General features: G+C 37.6%; 1 protein-coding gene across 1 annotated transcript in view; it reads right to left on the bottom strand.

Moving 5' to 3' along the window:
* Nucleotides 1-511: 511 nt before the first annotated feature.
* CORIN (corin, serine peptidase) overlaps nucleotides 512-26,292 on the bottom strand; it is a gene marked incomplete at both ends in the record, with an annotated part of 47,817 nt that continues 22,036 nt past the window's right edge. Inside the window, 8 exon segments of the mRNA XM_008946902.1 lie at nucleotides 512-703; nucleotides 2,024-2,073; nucleotides 5,047-5,169; nucleotides 10,955-11,084; nucleotides 12,685-12,795; nucleotides 14,060-14,173; nucleotides 18,517-18,624; nucleotides 21,290-21,435. Coding sequence (XP_008945150.1) covers nucleotides 512-703; nucleotides 2,024-2,073; nucleotides 5,047-5,169; nucleotides 10,955-11,084; nucleotides 12,685-12,795; nucleotides 14,060-14,173; nucleotides 18,517-18,624; nucleotides 21,290-21,435 — 974 coding nt within the window.

The raw sequence follows: 26,292 nt of genomic DNA, 5'->3' as shown, positions 1-26,292 counted from the left end.
AATTTATAAATTACAAATATATGTTATAATTTAGATATATTTTTATATTTTAAATATAAATATAAATTATAATTTAGAATTTATGTTTATAATTAGAAAAGGCAGTGACTTCAACATGTCCGTTGCACTGTGAGTAAATACTCAGGTTTTATTTTTACCAATGGCCACAGCATTTTTCCAGGGTCACTTCTATGCTGGTGTGCAGAATGATTTTTTTAATCTGTGGCAGTTGTATGAGAGCTACAGCATTAGTGTTTTGGTGCTCTTCCTTTTCCTGTTTACTGCTGAAAGTCATGGTATCCTCATTCAGCTTTCATCAGGAGAGATGCCAGCAAGGCATGTGAAAACCTAAGCTGATGCTGGTTTACACCACTTACTTTCTTTTTTAGTCTCTTAAAAGCAGGCCTCTGATTTACCTTCCTGCAAAGGTCATCGCCTAGGTGATGAAAGGTTTGGCAGAGGAGGGAGGACTTGGCAATTCACACGTGCAAGTTTATATGAACAGTAAAACCGTTTGAGCCCTCTCACCCTTCAAAGCAGTGTGCTACTGTCAAGACCCATCTCTTTGCAATCAGAACACAGCCACATATGTGTCCACTTGGCTCACTTTGCAGAGAGCACTGCCACGGCCACCGGCCTGGGCGACTGGTCCTACCGCCAAGGATCCTCTTGGCCATGCGAGCAGCTGGGCGACGGCCGCAGTCTAGTGAGGAAGAGGGGCAGAAGGGAGTTAAGTGTCACCACGAAGCCAGCGTGCACAAGACCTTCTCCAAGAAAACTGGGCGCAGAACAGCGCTGTGAAAGTCAGGAAATTACACAAATGAAGCCATCCAAACCCACACAATAACAGCAAACACCCCAAGCCATTTGCATCTTTCTTTCCATCGAAGCATTTGCTCTCCTGATACTAACTCTGACCAGCTCAGCCTGAAATATTAACCAAACTAAGTTTGGGATCTCGACCTCCTTTCTCTCAGGAGTTACCAGGCTGCCCTTGGGAGGGTTTCCTGGGTTTGTGTCCTTCTCTCTCTGTCAGCTAGCAATGTGTTTGGGCTACTTTGTCCTCTCCATAAGAAATGCTTCTGCAGTACGTGCTCAGCAATAATAAGGCTTTTCCTAAGCCAGGTGTGTGGTGAATGTCACACTGTTTACTCAGCTACATGGCATCAAATTTGCTCTGCCTGGGGAAATTACTAAAGGAGAGCTTTTGAAGATTTGGAGACATTCCAGTACTCTGTCCATTGTATTTTATAAGACACTTCTACTGGAAATTATACCTGATTCCCATTTGTCAGACAGTCACTTTTCTGGAAGAGTTAACCCTTCAGTTTTGTTTCACTTTATATTCTGGATTTGTAAGAGAGCAGACTTACTATTTATCCTATTTATGCTCAGTCTGATTTAGAGAACAAAAGAACACCATCAGTTTCTGCAATCAGCCTCCCAAGGGAGGATATTCTGCCATTGCATATACCCATGGGAATTTAGTGATGAGGAAATAAATTGCTTATTTGTAACTTGCAATTCTACAGTGTTCACAACTTCAGAGGGCAAGGGGTTTCAAGCGTACATAAAGCAACATATCTCAGAAGCAAACAGCTTTGACAGGCTCCTATAAGCTTTTTTTTTTTTTTTTTTTTTTTCTGATGAGTAATAAATGTTTGGATAAGTTCCCCAAATTTAGACTTGTGACTAATTTTTCCTTCAACTCCCAGGCAGATAGCCTGCTAACCATGCTGGTGGTAATGAATATTTTCAGCAGTAAGTTTTATCAAATTAATTTTTGGAACCTGACTGCTGACAAAATTCATTTTGTGGGAGCACAACTGGGCTACCACAATGCAGAGCCTCGTAGAAGAAAAGCCTATGAAACTGAATGGAATAAGAAAGTATAAAAGCAATGCAGAACCAGACATTGCAGAAGTCTAATCAAATTTCAGGATGAATCCACACTAAACATCTGCATATGTTAACTTAACACATCTGGAAAAACATCTTTGTTTTGTATTCACTTCTCTCTTACCTTCTTTAGTGCAAATGAGAGCCACTTTGCTTCTGCTTCGACACATCTGTCTAAATATTGAAACAAGAACATGGTGGAAATCTCAATTAATTGATGCGTTTTTTGGTAATTTGCAAATAAGCACAGGTATTGTACTCATTGTTGTGATCCAGCTGCTAAAAATTCCCCCAAAATGTAAAAAGAAACAAAAGGAGCTTCTTATGCCAGATCATACATGGCTTCCAGCATCTGCCTGGAGGTAATTCCAAATATTAGTTCAGCTTTACAATGCATTTCAAGAGTGGGTGCTACATATTTTGCAGCCTACCTCGCTCTCTGGGCACTGATCCAGCTCTGAGGTCAGCTGGGATGTACCCTCTGTCAAATCTTAATTTATAGCACCTGAAAGGACAGAGACTGCCATTCTCCTCCTGCTTACAGCTGAAGGATAGAATTTTCTTTGAAATACCTTTGATAAGAGGTATCTCTCCAGTCCTAAAAATTTGGGTGTTTTGAAAAAAAATCCAGAAAGTTTGCGAAAGTAATTATTAAAACAACAAAAAAAATATTTGTTGAAAATTTTCAGATGAGAGAGGGAAGAAGTGATTCTTCGTCAAAGGAAAGGAGATCCTTGTTAAAACATTGTTGCTCAAACAGCTGACTGCCTTTTTATTCCACTGCTTTTTCATTCCTCCCATATAGATGCTTTTCTGAGGTAGATGCAGAGCTAAATTAGACTGGATACACAGATTCCGAGGCAATTCTTTGAAGAACATAATCTCAGTAGGTAGGCAGTGTCTTTAAAAATACAACCACCTAAGGAGAGGCTGCATTTTATTTTAAGTCATAGATACTAATATGGGCACAACTGCAGAGTGGCAGCAAGCTCACCAGATTAGCTCAAATCTGTGACCAGACCTCTGTCCTTTAAATTGCATATGCCCCAGTCATACCCTGTGCAGATCAGTCTACTTTCTGTTCCTGAAAACACAGACCATAAGATTCTGTTTCTACAGACAGTTGACCAATTTCAGGAAGGAGAATTCTGTGCACAATTTGGAGGGGCATTTGCACACCATTAAAAAAAATATGGAGAACATAACAGAGACCAGCCACACTCATATTTCACACTCATTCCTTTGCCTTACCAAACAGGCAGCTCTAAAAGAGGTAACTTGAAGCTTTCTTTTATGTGCATAGCTTGCACTGTGCCATTCCATCTTATCAAAACATTATGAAACTGGTGCATTTATTAGTTCTTGCCCAAGTTCCCAGCAGTCCATGAGCCCAACAGCTCCTTTGAACATACAACCCACTCCACAGCACAGACGTTTTACAAGCTGAAGTTGATCCAGATGAATACACCTAGCCTGCAGGGCTCAGGAGCACTTCCCAGCTCCTGGGCTTGTCTTGGCTCCATGTCAAGAAGACACTAAACACATATTGCCCCTGTGCCATTTGCTCTATACTAGAAAGCAAGCTGGGCACATGAGGAGTGAGGCAGGCCTGCAGGGCCTCCAGTGGGATGACTGGGGGTTCACCTGACCTGCAGAGTATGCAGAGCCAGTGAGAGCCATCTAGACAGGATGCCTAACCCAGCCAAAACAAAACCAGCCTCACTCTTCATACAAGGCCTTAGGCTCCTCACTTCTTGTCCATTTTCTGGATTCGAGGGGACTGGAAGATCTGTTCCTACCTATTACTTTAATCTCTGTGGTAGCTTTATCAATAATTCTAATTACTGATGTTTTCTCTCCTTTAACATGTACTTTGGGCAAAACTGGGCCTTTTGCTACTAGATCTTGTAATTCAGATGGCTCCAAATCCATCCCTTCAGATGTGTTTCTTAGCAAACCACTTTCAAACATTGCAAAGTACCTTGAAAATTCTTCTTTGCACTTCATTGACTGAACAGAGTATGACTGTGGACCTGCCTTTGCATCTGGTCACAATCCAATGTGTTTATTCTTGTATTACTCTGGAGAAATGCATTTAGATACCATCAGGCTAGTGGAAAGAGACAGTGAGAAAGGAAGAGCTAAAAAGAAACTTTTCAATCATCAGGCACTATTCTGTAATGGCCCTTCTTCTAGATGAAGAAATAAAAATGAACTTAAATGACTGGGAAAAATACTAATGTAAAACAGAACTAGTACAAAGCTAAGATGTAAGAAAGCAAAAGCAGGCACTTGCAGACATTCTTTTTAGTATTCTGTCATTACAGAAAAGTTTCAGTACAGAAAATAAGAGAGTCAAGCAAAAGATAAGTTTGGGTAGTCCTTAGATTTCTGTCTTTACACATGTTATAACTCTGCATTTAGCCAAGAGAGTCTTTCCTTGTGAAACAGAAGGATTTTCTGTGGAAGTAGGATGTTCTGAAATCTCCTCAGCATTTGAAAGAGAACAGGTAAACAACGACTCCACTTTTTGAAGTTGCAGATGGAAATTAGGTGGTTCTCCTGGTTTTGTCCTGTTCATTGGCTCTTCACTCTCAAAGCCACTCTTCGAATGCCGCAACCACAAGATCCTGGCTTCTCATTACTAACTACCTGTTTAGTCACACTAATTAAAAGGAATATACCACCATCTGAAGCCAGAGAGGCTGCTAAGGAAACCTCCTCTAAGTGGATATAGCTTCTACTGAAGAAGCTGTGGTTGCTCCAAACGTTTGAATCCAAACCACATGGTCTGCAGGCTATGATAAGATGCTGCTGCAGGTTTTGTTATATAGCACTTACTGGACTTTCTTGGTCAGCAGGGATTTGATTAAGGGTCAGCTTAAAGGGCACCACCTCTATGTCACTCAAATGGTGTTAGTCTAGCAGAATGGGCCCCTGAGGATTCACAAGGTGGACTCAAAAGAGACAGCTGTAGTAGACACTAAAATCGTTACAGACTGTATCTTAACAACTCACTTGAGTATATGCTGGGATTTAAACACTGATACCCTGGGAAAAAAGAGCTTAGCAAAAGGAGTTTGTCATCCTCCAATGAGAAGTGAATACCCACAGCAGTGAAATAAATCTCATTTACCTGTTACTTACCCATCCACTAGAAGTGCATGTAGAGTGGATGCATTTTTATTCTTCCAATCTGACTGTAGATTCAGCCATTTTTGATGTTGCGTTTCCTCATTCTCTATTACAATTTCTGTTTTGGACGGTCCTCTGAAAAAAATTAAGGACATTCATAGACCTTCCAATAGGTTTCTGTTACAATTATGAAGGTGAAGAGGCCCTAAATGCCTCCCGTTTACTCCGAGGATATACAGCTGAATGTTATGTCAAACCCGTAATGAAGGATCATAGTTAGGGGAATGAAATCACCCCAAGAAGCCAGGCCAGCAAACATATTACTGCCACTTATGTTGTACTTTCTGATAAGAGCCAGAATTAGAATTGGATACAGCAAGAGTCTTCTGGTGGCATTTACTGTAGTGTATACATTGACATACTGTTTCTACAGTTTCTTGCCCCCCAAAATACAAAAAAAATAGATTTGCATATGTAGAAGAGATAAAAGAAAAAAATCTTTTCTTACATTCTCATCTTTGGAAATCCATTAAAATATAACAATAAAGAGCAGTCTGGGTCCTGGACAGTATCTCTAAGTCCAAGCTGTCTACTTTGTGAAACAGAACAAATCAAACCTGTCAAACCTGCCCTTCTGCAGCAAAGTCACAGAAAACAAGTTAGAATGGTTCACCAGGAGATACTTTCATATATCCACTTCCTCAGTTTAGTTATTGCCTGATAGACTGAAGGCACTGAAGAAATTGTTGATTTAGTAAATCTCAGTTGCCAAGTGGAAAAAGAGAGTATTTTTTAAATGGTTTTACAAGTCATGCAACTTTCCAGAACAGAACCATCCATGATTAGCAATCAATCTCTGTCAATTACATGGACTTTCAAGGACTCTTCTCCTGAACACTGGTCAAAAGCCAAATTCTAAATCCTAATTCACCGAAAAGAGAATGAGAAAAGTTCAGAAAAAACTGTGATATGTCCTAAAACTTGCCTGTGAACCCAATCTCTCATGGTAGTATCTAGGAATACCAGCCAGGTTATTAGTTTGTCTTTAAGTAAAATTTTCAGTACTAACTATATTTCTTTTTAAATATTTACAAAAGTGTAGCATCCTTTACCCACTTGATTGTATAAATTAACAATGATCAAAGAACTCTGTTTTATGGCAAAGATGTCAGTGCAACCATATGGCAATGTTTTCAACAGGGCTGGCAGAATTAACTAGGCTCTGAGGTCACGGTCCTGGATCCTGCCTGCTATATGACTTATTTTTCAGAACCTTCTCTGGGCATATTAAGCAAATACCATTCCATGATCTACTACCCAGAACATGCAGGCAGATATTTACATGTATTTTTAAAGCACATGGTTTTCCCACATTTAGAGAAAGCTGTTTGCTGGAAAAAGACCTTTCTTCCTCAGTGCCTGCTTATAACACATAAAACTCACTTCTCTTCACTGCTATCACTTGCTTATTTCCCACTTTTTCCCACCAAACATACACAAACATTTTTTCCTTAAGATGACATTCTGCCTTTTGATCTTCTGTGAACAATTACATTCATCATTTCATAACTGTGTACAGTGATATTTTATGTAGCTATAGTGTCTGATCTACAGAACACATAACTCAAAAAATATGGAAAAAGGTGCAAATATCATGTCATCTGATGGATCCAAATCTGTATTATCCCAAACAGCAGATTATTTTGCTGAAACCTACAGTTCTGAATTACAGCTTTTGATGCTATAACCATCTTTAAGCAGATACATACTTCTAAACCACAGCAACAACCTACAAGACATTTAAGCCTGTAGGAGATTTTATAATTATTAATTCAAGGTATTATACCTAGTAAAATTATGGCATGGACTAGATATTCTCCAGATATCTGTTACAAGGGGGATTTTATGATTCTGTTGCACAGTAAAGATACACTGTAGCGACCAGTACCTATGCTGAAAAGCTTAATCATAAAAAAAGCTAAGTTACTAGGACAGATTTTTCACACATAAGAGCATCTTTTAACATTACAGTACAGTCAATGAAATAGCTACATTACTTAAGTAAATTTGTTAGTGATATCTGCAAATGTTAAGATATTCATATCATGGTATCAATAATGCACACCTTTTGAGTGGTGATCTTTGGACCAGATCCTCCACCAGGAATTCAAGATAACTTACAAATGCTACCTGAATCCTCATGACTTTATGACATCTCATGGTGCTATCTGAATGGAGCCACCAAGCTTAGTGGTAAAAGACAAGTGTGTCTTTCACCTAGATTTTGATTACATCCTCTGTACTGTTTTCAAGAATTAAATGGGATTAGGACCTATGAAAAAAAAATCTTTCCATGAGGCTTTCTTTCACTAAACAGTTAAGTAAACCAGTCAACTATCAGAAAAATCAGCCAAAAGAAATTTTAGGAGGTCATCTGATTCATTCCCCCAATCCAAACAAAGATCAACCATACCTAAATTCTGACAGATTTTTGTCTGCCACATTTGTAAAAAGTCTCTAATGATGGAGAATCCTCAGCATTCCCAGCCAATACATGCCAGGATTTACAGTTAGCAACGGTTTTCTAATGTTTGTTCTAAATCTTCCTACCTGTCATTTAAGCTCATTACTTCTGGCTTATTTCCCCTGGAAATGTAGAACAGCTTATTCCTTGCCTATTTGCAGCAGCCTTTTACATATTTGAAGGCTCCTACATCTCCCTCCTCCTGACTGTCCACTTTTCAACCTTTCTTCATAGACCACTGCTGACCTATTCTGAACTCTCCCCATCTAGTCAAAACCTAACACAAGCTGAACATACCATAGGGATTTGACATAAACACTCCTTGTTAATTCAGGCCATTTCTCCAGTCTGTCAATTTTTGTTTTGTTTTGTTTTGTTTTTTTTATTCTAATCCTGTCCTCCAAAATGCTCTCAAATCCTCCTAGCTTGATGTTCAGAGAGAACCTAGTGAGCATGGTCTCCACTCCATCATCTGAATGACTCATGACAATACTGAATATCATCCCAGACGCATGGGGATGTGTCTAGCCCCCCACTGATACATCTTTGTGGTTTGATGATGAATCATCAACAGTCTCGTATCATTTCATCTTTGTCCATATCTCCTTACCTCCTTCAAAAGTCATTTCACTCAGTGTGAAACTTAAAAATGCATCACATCTGCTGTTTCCTTCCTGTCCACAGGGTCTCTGCCTTTTCAACGAATAAATGAAGGGAATTTGACATCATTTATTATTGATGAATATGGTCTGTCTGTCATTAAGACCTTAAACTTCTTGAAGTATTTGTTGATAAATTCAAGCTAGGCAACTGATTTGTAAATCTCTGCGTCTTCCTCTTTCTCCATTTTTAATGAAAGGTGGAATATCAAACAGTTTTCAGCCTTATGTGGTCATTCTCCATAACCTCTCAAAACCACTGGCTACCATTACCGGCAGCCGTAGTGAAGATTTGCCATAGTCAGAAATCTTAAATGCTTTTGGATTAATTTCAGCCAAACTAGCTACTACGAAAAGTGGTGTATAACCTATTATTTTCCTACTCTAGCCCTAATTCTTGTCTTTGCCATCTTAGAAATATAGTATTTTTTGCTGAAGTTTCTTTGTGGTTGGTTTGGGTTTTTTTGCTTGGCTTTGTATTGGTTTGGGGTTTTTTTGTTGTTTTGGTTTGTTTTAGGTTTTATTGTTTGAGAACCTTGGCTTTTCTAATTCTTCCTCCAGACACTTATGCTGTTGTTCTATACCAGTTTTGTAAGTTTGAACTACACCTCTACTCTCTAGAATTCCACTTGCAGTTTCAGGTCACTGTACAGCTTGTGCATCAGCCAAGTAAGTCTTGCTACTTCACAGAAAGGTGTCTGCTAGATCTAATGAACACCACAGGACATTTATAATTCTAACATATCTAATTTTTGGATCTACAAAGTTTCCTTTAATCCAAGGCAATTTCAAAAAATGTCACTCAATGATTCTACAAAATCAGTCACTCATAAAATTAGAAAGGCAATAAATTTTTATTTACAGTAGCACTTACATCTGGGAATTCCTTAGATTTTACTAATTTTTCAAATTTCAATTTAAAAATTAGAATATTTCTTTAACACATTTCATTTCAAGCTATGGATTCCCTTATGTGTGTTTCTAAGAGAGTGATTTTTACAAGTGAAAAAGAAAAAACTATCTGTTGCCTTCTGCATTCCCTGAGACTGGTGGGGTGTGTCCTGCAACCGAGTGTGGGAATAGAGGGATACAAACCCTTCAGGAAAGACAGTCAGGGAGAAGAGGAGGGGGGTTTCCCCCTGTGTCGGTGATCAGCTGGAGTCTTTGGAGTTTGGCCTGGGGATGGATGAGGAGCTGACCAAGAGCTTATAGGTCAGAATTAAAGGGAAAGGAGGGGAAGGTGTTGTCATAGTGGAGAGGTGGGCCCATGCCAGCCTCATGAAGTTCAACAAGGCCAAGTGCAAGGTCCTGCACCTGGGGTTGGGGCAATCCCAAGCACAAATACAGGATGAGTGGATTATGGATTGAGAGCAGTCCTGAGGAGAAAGACCTGGGGGTGCTGGTTGATGAAAAGCTCAACATGAGCCAACAGTGTGCGAGTGCAGCCCAGAAAGCCAACTGTAACCCAGGCTGCATCAAAAGCAGCATGGCCAGCAGGTCAAGGGACGGGATTCTGCCCCTCTGCTCCACTCTCACAAAACCCCACCTGGAGTTCTGTGTCCAGCTCTGGAGCCCCCAACACAAGTAGGACATGGACCTGTTGAAGAAGACCAAGTGGAGGGCAACAAAGAAGATCAGAGGGCTGGAACACCTCTCCTATGAGGACAGGCTAAGAAAGTTGGGGTTGTTCAGCCTGGAGAAGAGAAGGCTCCAGGCAGACCCTATTGCAGCCTTCCAGTACTTAAAGAAGTAGTTTTCAAAGCTAAGAAGTTAATATCCTCTTCATCATTAAAAGTAATATAATTCAGGATACTTCTGTACAGCAATGGTTTTATTATCTCATTCTCCCTATTCCATTGTAAAAATCTCTCAAATATATTAAATTGCAAGTTTTGAATAAAGTCTGATCCATAAACTGGATTCCTTCTCCCTTCAAAGTAACACCAACATTCCTCTGTCCAGCTTCTATAATTCCATTGTTTTAAGCTTTATTTGACAACAGGCTTGAAAAAGTAAGCCTGTCTTATGCCAGAAGGTAATGAATAATGTGTTTACAGGCACTACTATAAAACAAATTAGGCCTATTTCAGAGCTGGAACAGCATCTGTTTCCTGCCTGTACTAACTTACTAACTAAGATGTTCCTTGGTCTTGAGCAGAATCCTATGAAGCCATTGCTGTGCCAAGGAATACAGAGTAAAAGATCAAAACTTTGATTTTAACAGCATTAAAATCAGAGAAATCAAAAATTTTAAGGTGAAAATATATTGAGACATAGAAATTAAAAAGATTCACAGTATTGACAGAGAAGTAAAACATGTATGATTAAACAGTCCTTGAAATTTTTTTGGTGGGAAGTAGGTAATGACCGTGATAATTCCAGGTTTCAAAATGTCTACAGTCTTACATCTCATATTTAGCATCATCTATTCCATGAAGCAGCTATTATTTTGGTGTGCGTGCAATAAGAAATACGCAAAGGCAATTTTTTTTTCTGAGTTCCACACGGAAAACTGTCTTCAACAATTCATTGCTTGTTTATAAAGTGGTAAAAGTGCCTAGATTTTAGTGAGCTGTTGTTCCTGTCATAGTTCACAAAATGTCATTACCTCTTTTCTCTGTGAACCATTTCCACACTAGGTCTAACACTGCAGTGATGATGATCATTCACATCTAACTCCAGGACTCCCATGATCCTAACATTGAAATTCATCAATGCTACAAACTACTGACCTTACCCTAAACCCATCTGATTGCAGGCCAGTCGGCTTAAATTTTCTTGCCATTCATCAGCACAAACATGGTTATCAGCAGCTGACCTGTGGATGGTCAGGAATGTCAAGGAATTCATATTCTTGGATAGTGTAACTGCAAAGAAAAAGAACAACTTCAGTATTATTTCACACAGTTTTACAAAAGGCATACTGAAAACTGAAGAGTTTTCCAATATGCTGGCACTTTTGCTAATTTTATATGCTCCATAGCTATGTAATTTAAAACCAAACTAGCCATGGCTATCCGAACTTTACTAACATTGAACAGCATGAGACACCAAATACTTCTCGAGGATTAAAATAAACCAGAATACTCTTGACTCATCAGCACAGGTTCACATGGATTTCTAATAGTCTTAATCCTGTTAAATTGCATTTTACCCCACAAACAGTCCAACAGAAATCACTAAAGTAATTTGTGGGATAAATGCTGCTTGATGTAAGAGTGATAACCATCATGTGACTCTTGGTAAGATGGGCTGTTCCTATCATAACAATGTGTGGGTGTAATTAGAGAAAGAAAAAACAGTCTGTTTATGAGAAAGATCATGACCATTGCTTCGCTCTTAATCCATGTATAAAAGCACATGAAATGCTTTTACCACACAAAAAAAACTTCTCAAAATGGTCCAAAACATAAATTTATATCACTCCCTTTCTGGGATCCCTTAAAATATGTTGAGTTGTGTGCATTTATTCCAAATACATACCAGTTTTAGTTAAACTGTTCCTCTGACTTTTGCTTTTATAGTACTAATCTTATCATAGCCAGTCATTACACGTTTTTGCTATATGCTGAGGGTGGGTTTGCTTCTAACTTCATCAGAAAGATAGGTATTCATGCTAGATTACTCCTTTTTGAATATACATTTCTACATTAGTAGTTCTCTGCTGCATAGGTTTATTACATGTTGTTGTTTATTACTGTCCATACAATGTTAAATATTTTAAAATATTTATACAATTTACTTCAAAACAAAATAATTATTTCTGCAAACCACACCTTTTTTCTGCATTGAAAATTACATTTCAAAATTTGGTAATATAAACTACTGCATGTAGAGAAATAGCTATTAACTCGCTAAAAACCCAGGGGACATACTATCATTTTCCAATCTTCTTCTTTTCAGTGCTGTTTTTTTGAAATCCACTTTCATTTCTATTTACAGAATAATACTTGGAGGTTTCTACTTGAAGAATATATAAATCATGAAGTCTATTCAGAATATGGATAGCAATAGCAGGTTATATAATTTTGCAGGCTTTTAGCCAGGGCAAAGGGGACCTAGCAGGCCTGTCTTCTCCTGAAAAGCTCTGAACCTGCACCACTGCAGTCTGAGAATTTCACAGTGATTTTCACAAGTATAGAATCAGAGCTTAGAAGTTTTGCTCAAGTGAATTCTACATCTGAATGTCTGCCTACTCTCTCCTCTATCCACAACACTTTCCAGATTTTACACACCATCTACACATTTTACAAGCTCCCTACCATGACACTGTGACACTTCACACTGAGCCTTTCCTTTCTCTTTTGTCCACTTTCTTGCATGCTTTACTAACCTCATCCTAGTCTCCCTTTGTTAATAAAGGGAGTGTCTCTCCACCACCACAACTGCATTCTAAATCAAACCACCAGTGATTCCTACCATCACCCAAACATCTCTTTCAGGCAGTGAACCAAGGTGGAAACTTACCACAGTCCCATTCATCTGAGCTGTCACTGCAGTCTGCTTGCCCATCACACCAGAGCTCACGTAGCACACATTCATGGTTGGCACATTCAAGTTCATTCTCTTCACAAAACGCTGCAAGAACAAACACATGTTTCACTCTAAGAAAGAAATTATCAGTGTGAAGTTCACACTGAGACTAAAAAATGAGAGGGGTGAAGGTAGGCACAGGTCAGATTTAATGGGGCAAGAAAAGTGAGACAGAATTGCATCAAAATTAAGGATGGACATCACTGAGGCAGAAGGTGATTGCTGCCATGCAGTGGCAGAGGGCATTGCAACTCAGAGGGAAGGAAGGGTGTCTGGAAACGGCAAGACCTGTGATTACTTAGTATCACTTCTGGTCTTGTCATAGGAAACCTGTCTAAGCCTCTCACAAGCTTTAAGTGGAAATACTGTGTTCCCCGCTTTTTGGAAGACTGCTCCAAATTTATTTCTTCATGTCCTTTGAAATAAAAAATTTTACTGTAATTCACATACGTATTTCCGTTCAACCATAGCAAATCTATATTCACTTTTGGATTCTCCTTTGCTATTTAAAATCATGAAATTGTTTTTATCTTTTCTTTAGAGATGGGGAACTGATGTACAGACAGACATGCTCCAGTTCACAGTTGGTTGCCAGCTGGCAACATTAGACAGCTGTTTACTGAATATCTGTCCAGTGCAGGAACCACAAGAACTTCTATTCACAAGTGACATTTTGCTTTCCCCCAACCATGACAAACCCCTTCCAAAAGGCAGGTGTGTAGCATTACAGTACCATCCTCACTAACACACTTCTCTTCCAGCTTCTATAAACCCCATCATTATGGAACTTTGAGAGCTGGGGGAAGGCAGAGAGGGAGAGAATGTGTGGAAGAAAGCTGCATTCAGTTGTACCTATGTCTGGCTGTTGTATAGCATCTCTACTGCCATACAAACAAAGCATTTATTTGCAACACTAGTGCAAAAAAATTATGGAAGAACAGATCAGAAGGAAAATCAAGTGGAAATCAAGAAAAAGAGCAGTGAGCAGCCATGCCTATATGGAATGAAGTGGGGAAAAGGAGTCAAGAAACTATAAGGAGTAAAGAAAAGAAGCACAAAGACACAAGGAGGAGGACGGAGAGAAAAAGAGAGGATTGATGTGATCAAGGAGACAGCAAGGATCCAAGGATGTGAGCAACAGAGGACACAAGGTGAGGAGAGAGATAAACCAGTGCCATAGAAAAGCTGAAAAGGAAATTGAGGGAATGACTAAATCTTTCTCATTGTAGAAAACCTTTTAACTTTCATTTATTTTGCACCCCAAGAGCCTGAAAATGTGGCCAGCCTAACAAACTGCATAAACCCTTACAGCAGTTCTTTTCATCCATCATGTCAGGGCAGTCTGGGAAACCATCACAGATCATAGTGTGTTTGATGCACAGCTTCTTCAAAGGGCACTCCCAAAGACCCCTTTCTCTACAGCCTGGAGGCAGAGAAGCATAGTTTTGAAACACATGCATGCAATATCAAATCAACCTTTCTCTTCTTCCTTGGTAATCATGAAACATCCAAAACACTTTCACTTGCAATATAAATTTTAAAAGATATCAAGAATAGTAACTAATGAAGAAATGGAAATAAGATTATCATGATGCACACAATAAATGGGTATAAAATAAAAAAAAATTCATAATACCTTAGTGCTTTTTAAATAATAATCTCTATTATGCTACATGTAAGTAAATGTTTAGGCATTAGCTCAATCAGCTCAAAACTCAAACACCACTGCTCTTGAAATACATTAATATACATTTTTCTAATTCTGAGTTACGTGGAGTTTCCTTTAAAACCATACTACACAGCACTGATGGAGAATCTAACGCAGAGCACAGTGCAAGGCAGAGGGACCACGTTAAGTATTGACTACAGTTTTCCTGGTTCTGTAATCTGAGAACAAACCAGTTTAAGATTAGAAAGACACAATGGCTGGATGAATCTTCCAGAGGGTTCACTATTATGCAAGGAATACAATGAATTATTGTCTCTACAAAGTGCTACTAACCAGCCCCTCTGATTTCAGGAGGGATACTTACAGAACTGTGTCAAAGTGCTTTGATAGTAAAATCCTTATTAGTCAGCTAGGAGAAATTAAGAATGGCCTAAGGTACATTTTAGAAAAGTGTTTTCTTTTGCTCTTTTTCACTATTTATTTCCATCGACCAATAAAGCACTTCACTATGATACTAGTTTAAATACTTGGGCATAGTAATGTCCTGAACAGGTGACTTTCTGGTTTTATGGAAATCCATAAAAGCAATGTGTTCTCCTAACTAAAACAGATGGTTTGATTGCCTTGTTTAGCCTGTTCTATAGATGATAGTACTAGTTTTTATTTTAATCCAAGCTCAAATTCAGATGACAGCCCTGATGTCCCCACACACAAACAGCTGAGGTATAAATTCACAAACTACATTTGAAACAGTCTTTCTGTTTGCCCAGACCTGGAACTACAGCAGTACATCAGCAGCTAAATTACTAAGCAGTAAATATTAGTATTATACAAACATGAACCAGAGAATCACTACTAGTTCATATGACTATTGGAAAAGTCTATTCATGTTTTAACTGTAGCTGGATATGTGGAGTGCACGATTTTGTTTAGATTAAAAAAGCCATGCAAATAAATGTTACAGGACAAAGAAATAAATAGTCTTCAACCTGTGAAACTAATTCAACATGACCAAAAGAACTTTCTTTGGTATCACCATTTTCCAGGTCTCTTTCTTGCCAATATTTGTGATAACTATTAATGAAAAATTAATTGAAACTAAACAAACCTCTACTCTAATAAAGACTAAAGAATGTCAGCCATGTTAGGAATTTGATATGAAAATAAAATTATACTTAAAAGCTTTTAAGAAATCTAATTTATGAACATGGCAAACTTTCAATGGAGTGTTTACAATTAGTTAAATACATATTTGCTTTTCCCTTTCATCATACATTATAGAGCCCCACTGTGGAGTGTACCATGACTCTTCAAAATTTATCTTTGAGTACAAATAGACAAATAGAGAGACAATTCCCTATGAGAAGTAAACTCTGTGTTCAAATATATTGCTTTGTTGTTAGAATCCATCCACTACTTGTTGCATTTTTATTTCTTCTCAAAATATTTTTGTGAGGAAAAACTGTCCATATTTACATTACACCCATCTCAAACATGTTTTAGAGAGAGACAGGGATTCATGGATGTTATTACCTTCATTCCTCAAAATATGAAGCAACTTACTGTTTGTTATTATTCACATATATATTCCACATGCAATTAGTATTGTTAGTATTGTCATTAACAGCACCGCATTTTTCTCTCAAATAAAATACTACAGTCAGAACTCAGATTGCAGAGGACAATAGTGGTTTTGAATGTGATGTCCTCAATTTCTTTACTAGTCCTCTAGGATTCTCTTCTGCCATCTGCCAGAGGCATTGTTCAACAGCCAGTAAATTAAAATGACCAATAACAATCAAGCATTTTTAATACCACAAATTCTTTTGATGTTTATCTTCATAATAATTTTCAGAAATTTTCTTCCTCACACTTAACTGAATTGCAGTCAGAAGTCTCACATTCAGAAATCTGGGTCAAATTTTCAGCACAAATACTAGTCTAAATGGCCCAAAAGTCTTAGGGTTTTGCTGCAGCTGCATGGGTGAGACTTCCTCTCACAAAGACCATGTGAACATATGACAGGGATTCTTAACAGGAGGAGACAGTGGGTACTGAATAGGAGCTCTACAATGCATGGGCAGAGTATACCTTGGTCCCTTTGGACTGTTCTGCCTTACATTTTTGGCCAGAGTACCTGGAGCACCCAAAAGCTCTAGCTAGTCCTCTCCAGCCTTTCTCCCTGTGCTGTGAAATTGTTCCATGCATGTTGTTTAAGACTCTTCAAATGCAAGGTTTTCAATTTAAATGCTGACTGTTATTTAACGGTATAATTTCAAAGGATAAAGCTAATAAAATGTGAGCTAGCCATTTACACATGGAAAGATGATCAAGATTTGACTTTGTCCTGCACACAGGGAATATGAATGAGTCAGAGACGGTCACTTCTGGGGCGATACAAGGACTTTCTGTTCTTCAGTAACAGTATTACCCCCTGGTCAATGTAATGTCACTCTGACAGTGGTAATTTCCTCACAGATACAGTCTTCTGTATTTATAGAAACTGATAAGAATTCTGCTGATTGCTAGTGACATTCTGTCTAGACTATACAGACACAGAGAGATCCACTTGAGAAATTGATGTTATATATTAGAGCAATATTTCATATGTTAATGTCTAGGAGAATAAAATTATCCTTAAAGACGCATAGCAATTAGTGTTCTAAGGAGTTAGGAGCAGGTGTCAACAAAGAATATTTGGCAGGGAGAACAACTGAGACAATTGAATCAAAGGTGAAGAAACTAAAAACTCTGAAAGAGTCACCATGATCATCAGCTCTGCCTTTCCTTTACAATCCAAACAAGAGAATAACCTAGTACTAAATTCTGCTTCAATAAGCATACTTTTTTTTTCTTTCTTCCTGCAGGGGCAGAAAGAGGAGAGAAAACACAAACATCATTTGAAAACTCCCAGGGATTGAGAATGCATCACAGCTTAGTGATAAATAACCCCTTGGTTACTCCAATGATTAAAACAACCTGCTTTTAAAAAGAGGCATTCTATAGAGTTGTCAAGTTTAAATTTTAGCCTAGCTTCTGCTTTGAGGTGTTGGACCTGATTTTATCTTTCTGCAGCTGAATAAAAAGTTTATTGCAACAGTTTTGCTGCTCATATAAACTGTGCTTCCATCTTAACCTGCTCTCTGTTATAACACACAAATTGTGCACCTTATCCCTGCTCTGCTGGAATGTTTTCCAATCCCTTACTCATATTCACACCTCTTCTCTAAAAGCTTAGTGATTTATAATTATACTCTTTGCCTCTAGGGATGGCACCCAGGCCAACATGCAGAACTCCATGTAGGCTATACCTTATTCACATAAAGAAATAGTATAAAATCCCTTCTCCTCAAAGTTCTCCTGCCAACACATACAAGGATAAACAGTGACCAAGAGATTTGTTGGTTATTCTCAAGCTCAGTACATTTGCCTAATTAAAAGTCAAGAGCACCTCTGCCATCAATAAACTCAGAAATACACTAGAGAATAAACTTTGTGGTTACCCATTTATCCTTGTACCTACAGCCTGAGACTGACCAATCTGAAAAAACATGCAGTTGATCCTTGCAGTACAGAATCCACTTCAGCAACACTAATCTTTTGTCAATACATCATAATGAGAGCATTACCATGGGTAAATTTAAACCTGTACTTATGAATTCAAGATTTAAACTGCCAGGAAGTCACATTTAACTCAGTAGAACTTCCAGAAATATCAATAGAATTAAATTTGCAGCATTTTTTATCTTGAGTACTAAAAGAATATTCAAGCATCCTGGAATATGGTTAGCAGAATCTAAATGATCAAATATCACAAATTGTGTTGACATTAATCAATAAGAATGCTTGCTAAAATATTTATACTGCCACTGAACTTGTAAAAACAAACAAACAAACAAACAAACAAACACACACAACCAATCAAGCAAACCACAACAAACACCCAAACAATTTCAAACATTTTTCTTAAAGAAAAAGGGGATTATCCTCTGAACTGTCATGCTATGGTTCAAATAACTGAAAGAAAAACAAAACTCATTTTTCTAATGCTTCAACTGCTCTTCATTCAAAAGATCCAACTCCTCCAATTTATTTACCACAGCTGTCCTCATCACTATCATCTTCACAGTCAGCCTGACCATCACATCTTCTGGACGCCAGAACACACCTCCCAGAACGGCACTTGAAGTGACTGGGTGAGCATTCTGTCAATGACAAGGAACAGAGAGAAACAAGACTCCATAAGCTGCAAGCTTAATCGTCACATGGGCACTCGTTTATCGCTGGGACTGTTTCAGAAGGTTCAATGACAAGACCAGTAACCTTGTGTGATTCTAAACTGGAACTATGGCAAGACTCTTAACAATTGCACTGTGTAAGGTGTGGAGCAATATTTTCCAGAGCTCTCCCTCAGATGCTACTCTCTGTCAAATTTCAAAGCTCTGCCAAATAACGGCTATATGATGTTTAGATTACAGGCATGGATTTTCTAGCTACTTTACTCACTGTTTAGGTGTTGTGTGAAGCAGAAATCGATCATCTGATGTGTTGAAATTTGTATGAGATCCCCAGGAAAAAAGAAATGTATTTGGGCAATTGTATGGCTATTTGAATTAATAAAACCACCTATAAATGTCCACTAATTAACCCTTACATCACTTCTGCCTCATCTTACATAGTATCATCTGGAGATTGACTTAGATGGTTTAAAAAAAAAAAACACATTTTTTCACACTGCATATGTCACTGACTTCTATGTACAACCTCCATCATGTGTTGCTTTTTTTTTTTACTTTTTCCCTTCTGGCAAAATCTCTCAAATAACTAATACCATGCAATTACTTGGATAAATTTTAGTAATCCGTAAACAGTTGTACCAAAAATATCATCAAAGAACTCTGGAGCCTTAGAAAATATAATTCAAATGACAAAAGGTGTATGAACTATACTGACAACATTTAAGAATAACTCACTATGAAAATAGCTAAGTTTACAACGCATACTGTCTTGGCAAGCAGTATTCTTGGACTCAGCACTGACTGGAAGAGAAGTTAAGCAATTCAGTACATTGTAATAACTCTGTTAGTTATAGCTTAACTTGGAAAATCACCTTTGTTTTGTAATGATAAACATTTTAAAAGCCCTCAAGAAGCTTAATTTCTTTTGTTACATGTGTTTTTTTTTTCAGGAATATTTATATAAGATCTTAAATTTCCAGGGAAGACTTTCTAACCAACATTGGTAGTCAATAGAAATCTGACACTGAATCAAAAAAAAAAATTCTAGCAGTTAGTGAACCCAAACCAACTCTGACAAGACCCCTTAGTTACACTGTTTCTAAAAGAACAGTAAAACCTCCTCCTTTTTTTCTGATTTTCCAGAAATATCATATCCAGAAAAGCATTAAGATGATTAATAAGCAGTGAATCAGCTTACTAGGCAGAGTTCCTCTAATTAAAGTAAGATTTTTACAAAATATATAATTTTTATAAGTGAACAGAATTTGTCTCCAGAAATGGAACACACTAATCCTGTATGTAGTAGTATATTTAAAATATAACCATTCTATGTTACATATCAAAGCCAAATGATCTAACAACACAGGGAAGAAGGTTAAAAGACATTTGATATCTGAGAAAACTAAATCGTGTTATTCTTTAACACACCTCGTTGTGTCAAAATCTTATTCTTCCTTTCCTATACACTGCTGTGCAATAATGGATAATTCCTTTCCATCAGCCCACTGCTGTAAAGGGAAGTTATCTCCTTGTCCCTCGAGAGTCCCACAGTGGAGAATTTCATTACTATGGTATCATAAATCTCTGCAAAATCCTCACAGTCATACATTTGCACACAGACATGCTTGAATAAACATTACTAACTGCTATACGTGCTTTACTGGTTTTTCATTATTCCTTCACTATATTCACAGTAACACATCTTCACTAAAAGAGAAATACAAACTAGCTTTCACCCATTTCTTTCTCTGAGCAAGATCAAGGCTGTGGAAAGACCATCATCACCACGTAGGTGCGTATGAGAAGAGTGAGAAATGAACACCATCAGCACATTGTGGGCACTTCAGCACACGCCACCTTACTATTTTCCCAGCTACTTGACTGGTGTTTTGACAAGAAGTTGGAAAGATGTGTCAGAATCCCCACAGATCTCATATCCAATGACCACTGCAGAAGGAAAAGCTGCACAGTTTCTCTCTTCATACATTCGAAGAATATCTAGAAGCATTTAAGCAATTTTGTTCTTTTGTTCCATGTTCACACCCACAATGAATAGTATCATGGCTGAACTCAAACACTGAAATTTGTCAGTTGCTACTGAAGCTGGTTTGGCACAAGTTCCTACAAAACCTTCCCCACACAAAAAACTAATACCAAACAATAGCTGGCAAAGACATTAACATTGCAATATTTTTCTCAGAACTGTTGTGGGGCTTAGCTTTTTTTAAAATTGTCAAGAGCCTGCCTCCTGGTTATAAAAACATTATTCTATCATCTAAATAGGAAAAAAAGTGAAGTATGAATGCCAGCAAGCAGTAAATGTGGTGTTAGTAACAAATCTCAAAACACTGACTTTCACAGATTTAGGGTAACTGATGCTTCCTGGAAACAGACTTCTTACGAGACCTTCCTCTTATCTGCAAACTGTAAGTATCCAAACTTCCCCAAATACAGTTTGGAATCACTTCCACAGTTTAAATATCATAATTTAAAGAGGAGGTATGAGAAAAAAAAAAAAAAAACAAACCAACCAACCAAACACAAAACCCAACCATGCAACCAAAAACCATCCGTGACTTTGGGGACTTAGATAAATCTTTAATTTCTTGTAATAAGTATTCAATGGAGTTACCTTCTACATCTTCATCTGGTGTTAGACAAGTTTGGTTGTCTGAGTTCTCATCTGGAAACTGAGTGCAGTCTGTATCTTCTGGCCACTGCAGACCTACAATCCCAAGCACAGACTCACAGCGTTCCTTAGACTGTACACACAACGTCCTGAGGAGACACAAAGAGGAACTGCACAAAGTAACTGAGTGAAAGTCCTCGAAGCTCCCAGTTAATGGAAGGTAACAATCCTAGCTGAAGTTAAAGATGAATGAAAATCAGTTAATCACATTTTTTTACAAGAAAAAACAAGCCAACCAACCAACCAACCAAAATAACAAAACCATATCAAAAGATATATTGCTACTATGGAAACACTATTTCAAGTTACTGCATCACAGAATGGTAGGGGTTGTAAGGGACCTCTGGAGATCATCTAGTCCAACCACCCTTCAGGTTCATCGAGATCAGGTTGCACAGGACCACGTCCAGGTGGGTTTTGAAAGTCTCCACACAAAGAGACTCAAAAATCTCCCCAAGCAGCCTGTTCCAGTGCTCCATCACACTCACAGGAACAAAGTTGAGGAGGAACTTCCTGTGTTTCAGTTTGTGGCCATTGCCCCTTGTCCTGTCACTGGCCACCACAGAAAAGAGTCTGGCCTCATTCTCTTGACACCCATCCTTTAGATATTTATAAGCATTGATAAGATCCCCAAGTATGCAGATTATTACCTGAGCTATAACATAATAGCCAAATATAACTACTTACAAACATCCTTTCCTCTGTAAGGGATGGCAGAGAACCTTTTTAAAAAGCACTAACTGCCCTCCTTCAGGACAAAAATCCATATGCATTTTATACAGTAAAATGCTACCTCTGATGATGCTGCTAGCTCAGAAACCACATGGTTTCAGAAAGACAAAAATCTGTAAAATGGCAAAGAACTCTGCAGAGCATTCAATAAAATCACAAGTTTGGGGAAAAATCAAAGCACAGATTAACATAGCCTTCAGGGTGTTGTCAGTTAGAGCAACAGAAGCTCGTATTGCACCTGACAAAAGGCATGAATATAGTCTTCCTGATGCTTTTTTATTTTGCTTTTTGCCTTTTTTTTTTTTTCCACAGAAAGACACAGCTTACCACAAAGTACTTCAGTTCATCTAGACTAATATCCTGTTGCTCAAGATACCCAGTGTCAAAAGGGCTACAAATTACAAAAAGAAAATCCATAACAGAAAAATCCTCTGTTATTTTAAGCATTATTTTAAACATTTAGCAATTATGTTTGCTTGGAATCATAGCTGATATGCTGTTCAGTACAACAGTCTTATCTTGTATCTGTGGTATTTTGAATCCCTATTTGTTTCAACTGTCTCTATTTTTTTTCTTTTATTTTTGTGGAATATTAACTACCGATATGGGATTTGGAACCTCAGCATGCTTTTCAGCTCTTCCTCTTAACAGAAACATGCATGATGCTTAGCCAGTATTTGTCTAGGCTGTTCTTAAAAATACTTCAGTTAGCAAGATTTCATATACTTCCTTATCACTCATTCTCACACACAGATATCTAGTATTTTACTTACATCTGACCTACATCTCTCCTGATGTACTTTAAATCCAGTGCTTCCCTGTTTAACCTCAGTGAACACGGTGAACAATTTGTTTTCTCACAGAAGCACATTTTTTACTCATTTGAAGGCTAAGCTATCTCCTCAAGTCTTCTCTTATTTCTAGACTCAGCAGCTCATTTAATTGCACCTTTTAGATTCCACTTTCTAAGCCTGTAATCATTTGAACTTTCCCCTACTGTTTCAAAGAAAATTCTCCTTTGTTCTTAGAGGCTGAAAAATATTCAACAGTAGGATCCCACCCATTTCTATTTTTCCATTTTCCTTCCTGTCACTTTTAACTTGCCTTTTATTTAAATGGATTAATTTTTTCAGATCTTTCTTCTAGGAAAAGACACTCCTTTTGTGGAAGGCATTTTATGGTACTCTTTTCCTTTGATCTTTTGACCACTTTTTTCCTGCAATAAACTTCAAGAAAGGCAGTGATCAAAACCAAGCAAACAGGTCCATATAGGATCAATTATTTATACTCTTTTGAGAAAACAATACATTATTAATATTTTCAAACTTCATTTTGTTTTAAGAGGTTGTATCAAGAAGAGTCAATGTTTTTCCACACCAAATGATTCACCATTGAGTTGAGCAGCTGGAAGGAATGGGTGAATGGATTGACATCATTTAACCATGCTACAGCTACAGACTCTGTCTTCCCTTTTGGATCCTCCTCAGTATCAAAAAGATTGATACACACTACTTTATAACCTCAACTTTCTGAATGCCAGAATTTTTATTTAACAAAGACAAAAACCCAACCCAACAACTACACAATGAATCGATTTTAAAAATTCTATTTTGTTAACTGAGACATCTAAGCCATTTCTGTCCTGTATTCTCTGCACACTCAAAACCTTTGGCCAAAGCTGACTCTTTCGAAAAGCTATAGCAAGCCATTAAGTTGTCAGTCTGTGGTGAATTAAAATGTAGATAATATTCAAAGTAGTGCCCACCACAGTGCCTATGGAAGCCTATTGCAATACTGCTAGCAAAACTGGAAGAGCAATTGGTACCTCCTTTTTTTTTTGTTTTTCCCAATCCTTCCCACATTCCCATATTGAGCCTCACAGATGGGCTATCAGAATATCTTGGTAACAGACTTCTGTATTTACTTCTCAGTCAAATCTCCTGTGTGGTACTGTCTATTAATCAATCTAACAAGTTAACAGTTACGAGAGTACACATCACAAAGCAGGGAATTCTCCTTCTTGATAGGAGAAAGAAATACAAGATTAAAAAAAAAAATATATATGTAGCATGAAAATGTGTAATTTCCTGCAATGGAATTCAATCTAGCACTTTTTAAAGAACACTAAGTATATTTAACAGTTAACTCAAACATCTCTTTACTCTCCCAATTCAAATATGACAATGGGATGCTTCAACTGATGCCAACACATAAAGGGCATGTGATTTGACCAAGATTATTCCTCATACCCATCTGTCACAGTTTTGAAACAACACCAAAGTCAAATGAAGACTGCTTAAGTACACAGATAGTGTAATCTCCATGTCATTATAGGCTGACATGACCAGGAAGGAATTTACTGGTCCCAAAATCAGGGACACTGATAGACTTACTGGAATGTTGTGAGACTTAGATTCTGCAGAAGCTGCTCAGTACCTTGCAAAATCAATTCATAGCAAAGATAGTTTGTAATTATCAGGAAACAGGGATTTCTGAGCTGATTCCCTAAGTTCTTCATCTATGAAAGAATGAATTTGAAAAATCCACTTGTCCTCCGTGAGAGCCAAGCACACACTGAGATTCAATGATTATTCACCAGACCTGGGCAAGTAGTACCAGTGCCATATCAGAGATGAAGAATACTGTTTACCATTTGAAAACACACTTGACAGATCAATTAATGGCCTCAATAACAGCAAGTTCAGTTCTTTCAGAAAAACATCTTCACCTGTGCTCCTTAATTTGAAAAAAAAAAAATTCATGAAGACTGTTAAGAAATAAAGCATGACAGTCAAACTACTAACACAAAGACAATGAAGAGCCTTGCAAAAGAGGGTTTTATGAAGAGGGAGTAGAATTAAAGTTAATGAGGCTATATGCCTTTTCATTTTTAAAACACTTAGAAATGTGTTTTAGACTTAAAGACAAAATATATTTTTGACATTATATCTATGTTTGAAATTCTTGCTAAAACATTACCATAAAGCAAATACTACATATCTCAGTGGGACCCTCCAAGTTATCCCTTCCTGATCACTCTCTATTTGTGATCTAATGTAAGAGTTATAACTAAGTGTAGAGACTTGAATTCTAGGATTTAAAATTTTATGTTATACATTCAGTCTGATCTAAACATGATGTGACCCTGCAGGAAGTTGGACTAAAAGACTTCCAGTGGTATCCTTCAAATGAAATTATTCCGTGGTTTCGACAATTTCCTCTTCATCTCTTTAATACCTTAAATTTGAAGACTACTCAACTGTATTGTGATGTTTCCTAAAGTCTATTAGCTAGGTATGTAGTTGGTGAAGCCAAGAGCCTATAATTTAATTTCTGTTCCTCTACATTAGAATAAGTTAGACCAATTTTTAATTATTATAGTGCTTTCTTAAACAAAAAAAAAGAGACTAGATCTTCAAAGAAGCAAGCCTGAAACTGAGCTTGCACAAATCACTCTGTAACTTAGCAGCTATCCCATGTGCAGTATTCTAAGTTTCCTGTTAGGTCCTTATGTGAGAATTAAGCAATATTGTAGTAAATCTCCCTGTGACTCACTCTTAACTTGCACTAAGACGCACATCACTAGACAAAGAAATGTTATCTACTTGTCAAAAAGTCATGCTGTAGGAAATCTAAGGACACATATTATAATGTTCAATGCACTTTTCCTTCAGTACAGTAGATGCATATTGCCAGGGTAGGCCAAATAAAAGAGACAGAAATACAGTTTGAGAAGATTCTATCAGCCAGTAGCTCGAAGAGCTCTGATGGCTGATCAGGTTTATTAGCTCTCCCAACCTGCAACAACTGCTGCCATAACCGAAGCCATAAGATTTACAGCAGATACTCCCTTTGAACAGATACAGGCATAACCTGGTAAGTAAAGCGATATTAATTGATAATTCTGGTAGAAAAGTTAATCTGAGAAGTAGAAAACCCATTAGTGTATAATTCAGAATAACGTGGCACTTCTAAGCATGCACTGAAATCTCAGTTTTTGTTAGTATTTGGATAGGGCTTTGCACAGGTAAAATTATATGCAAGGAACTATTACAAACGCTAACGTTCCAAATGAAATTGATTCTATGTTTGGATACCATTTATAGCCGCACAATTCTAACCAAACACCCAGAAATGGAAAATGCTTCCTACAAAGCTCACAGCATCCTTCTGGACAAGTTGTCCAGCCGCAGGGTGAGTGGATTCATGGTGCA

This window comes from Merops nubicus, unplaced genomic scaffold (assembly GCF_000691845.1).
Source record: "Merops nubicus isolate BGI_N331 unplaced genomic scaffold, ASM69184v1 scaffold14519, whole genome shotgun sequence".
Taxonomy (NCBI): Eukaryota; Metazoa; Chordata; class Aves; order Coraciiformes; family Meropidae; genus Merops; species Merops nubicus.
Note: the sequence above shows the minus strand (reverse complement) of the source record. Positions and strands in the feature narration are given on the sequence as shown.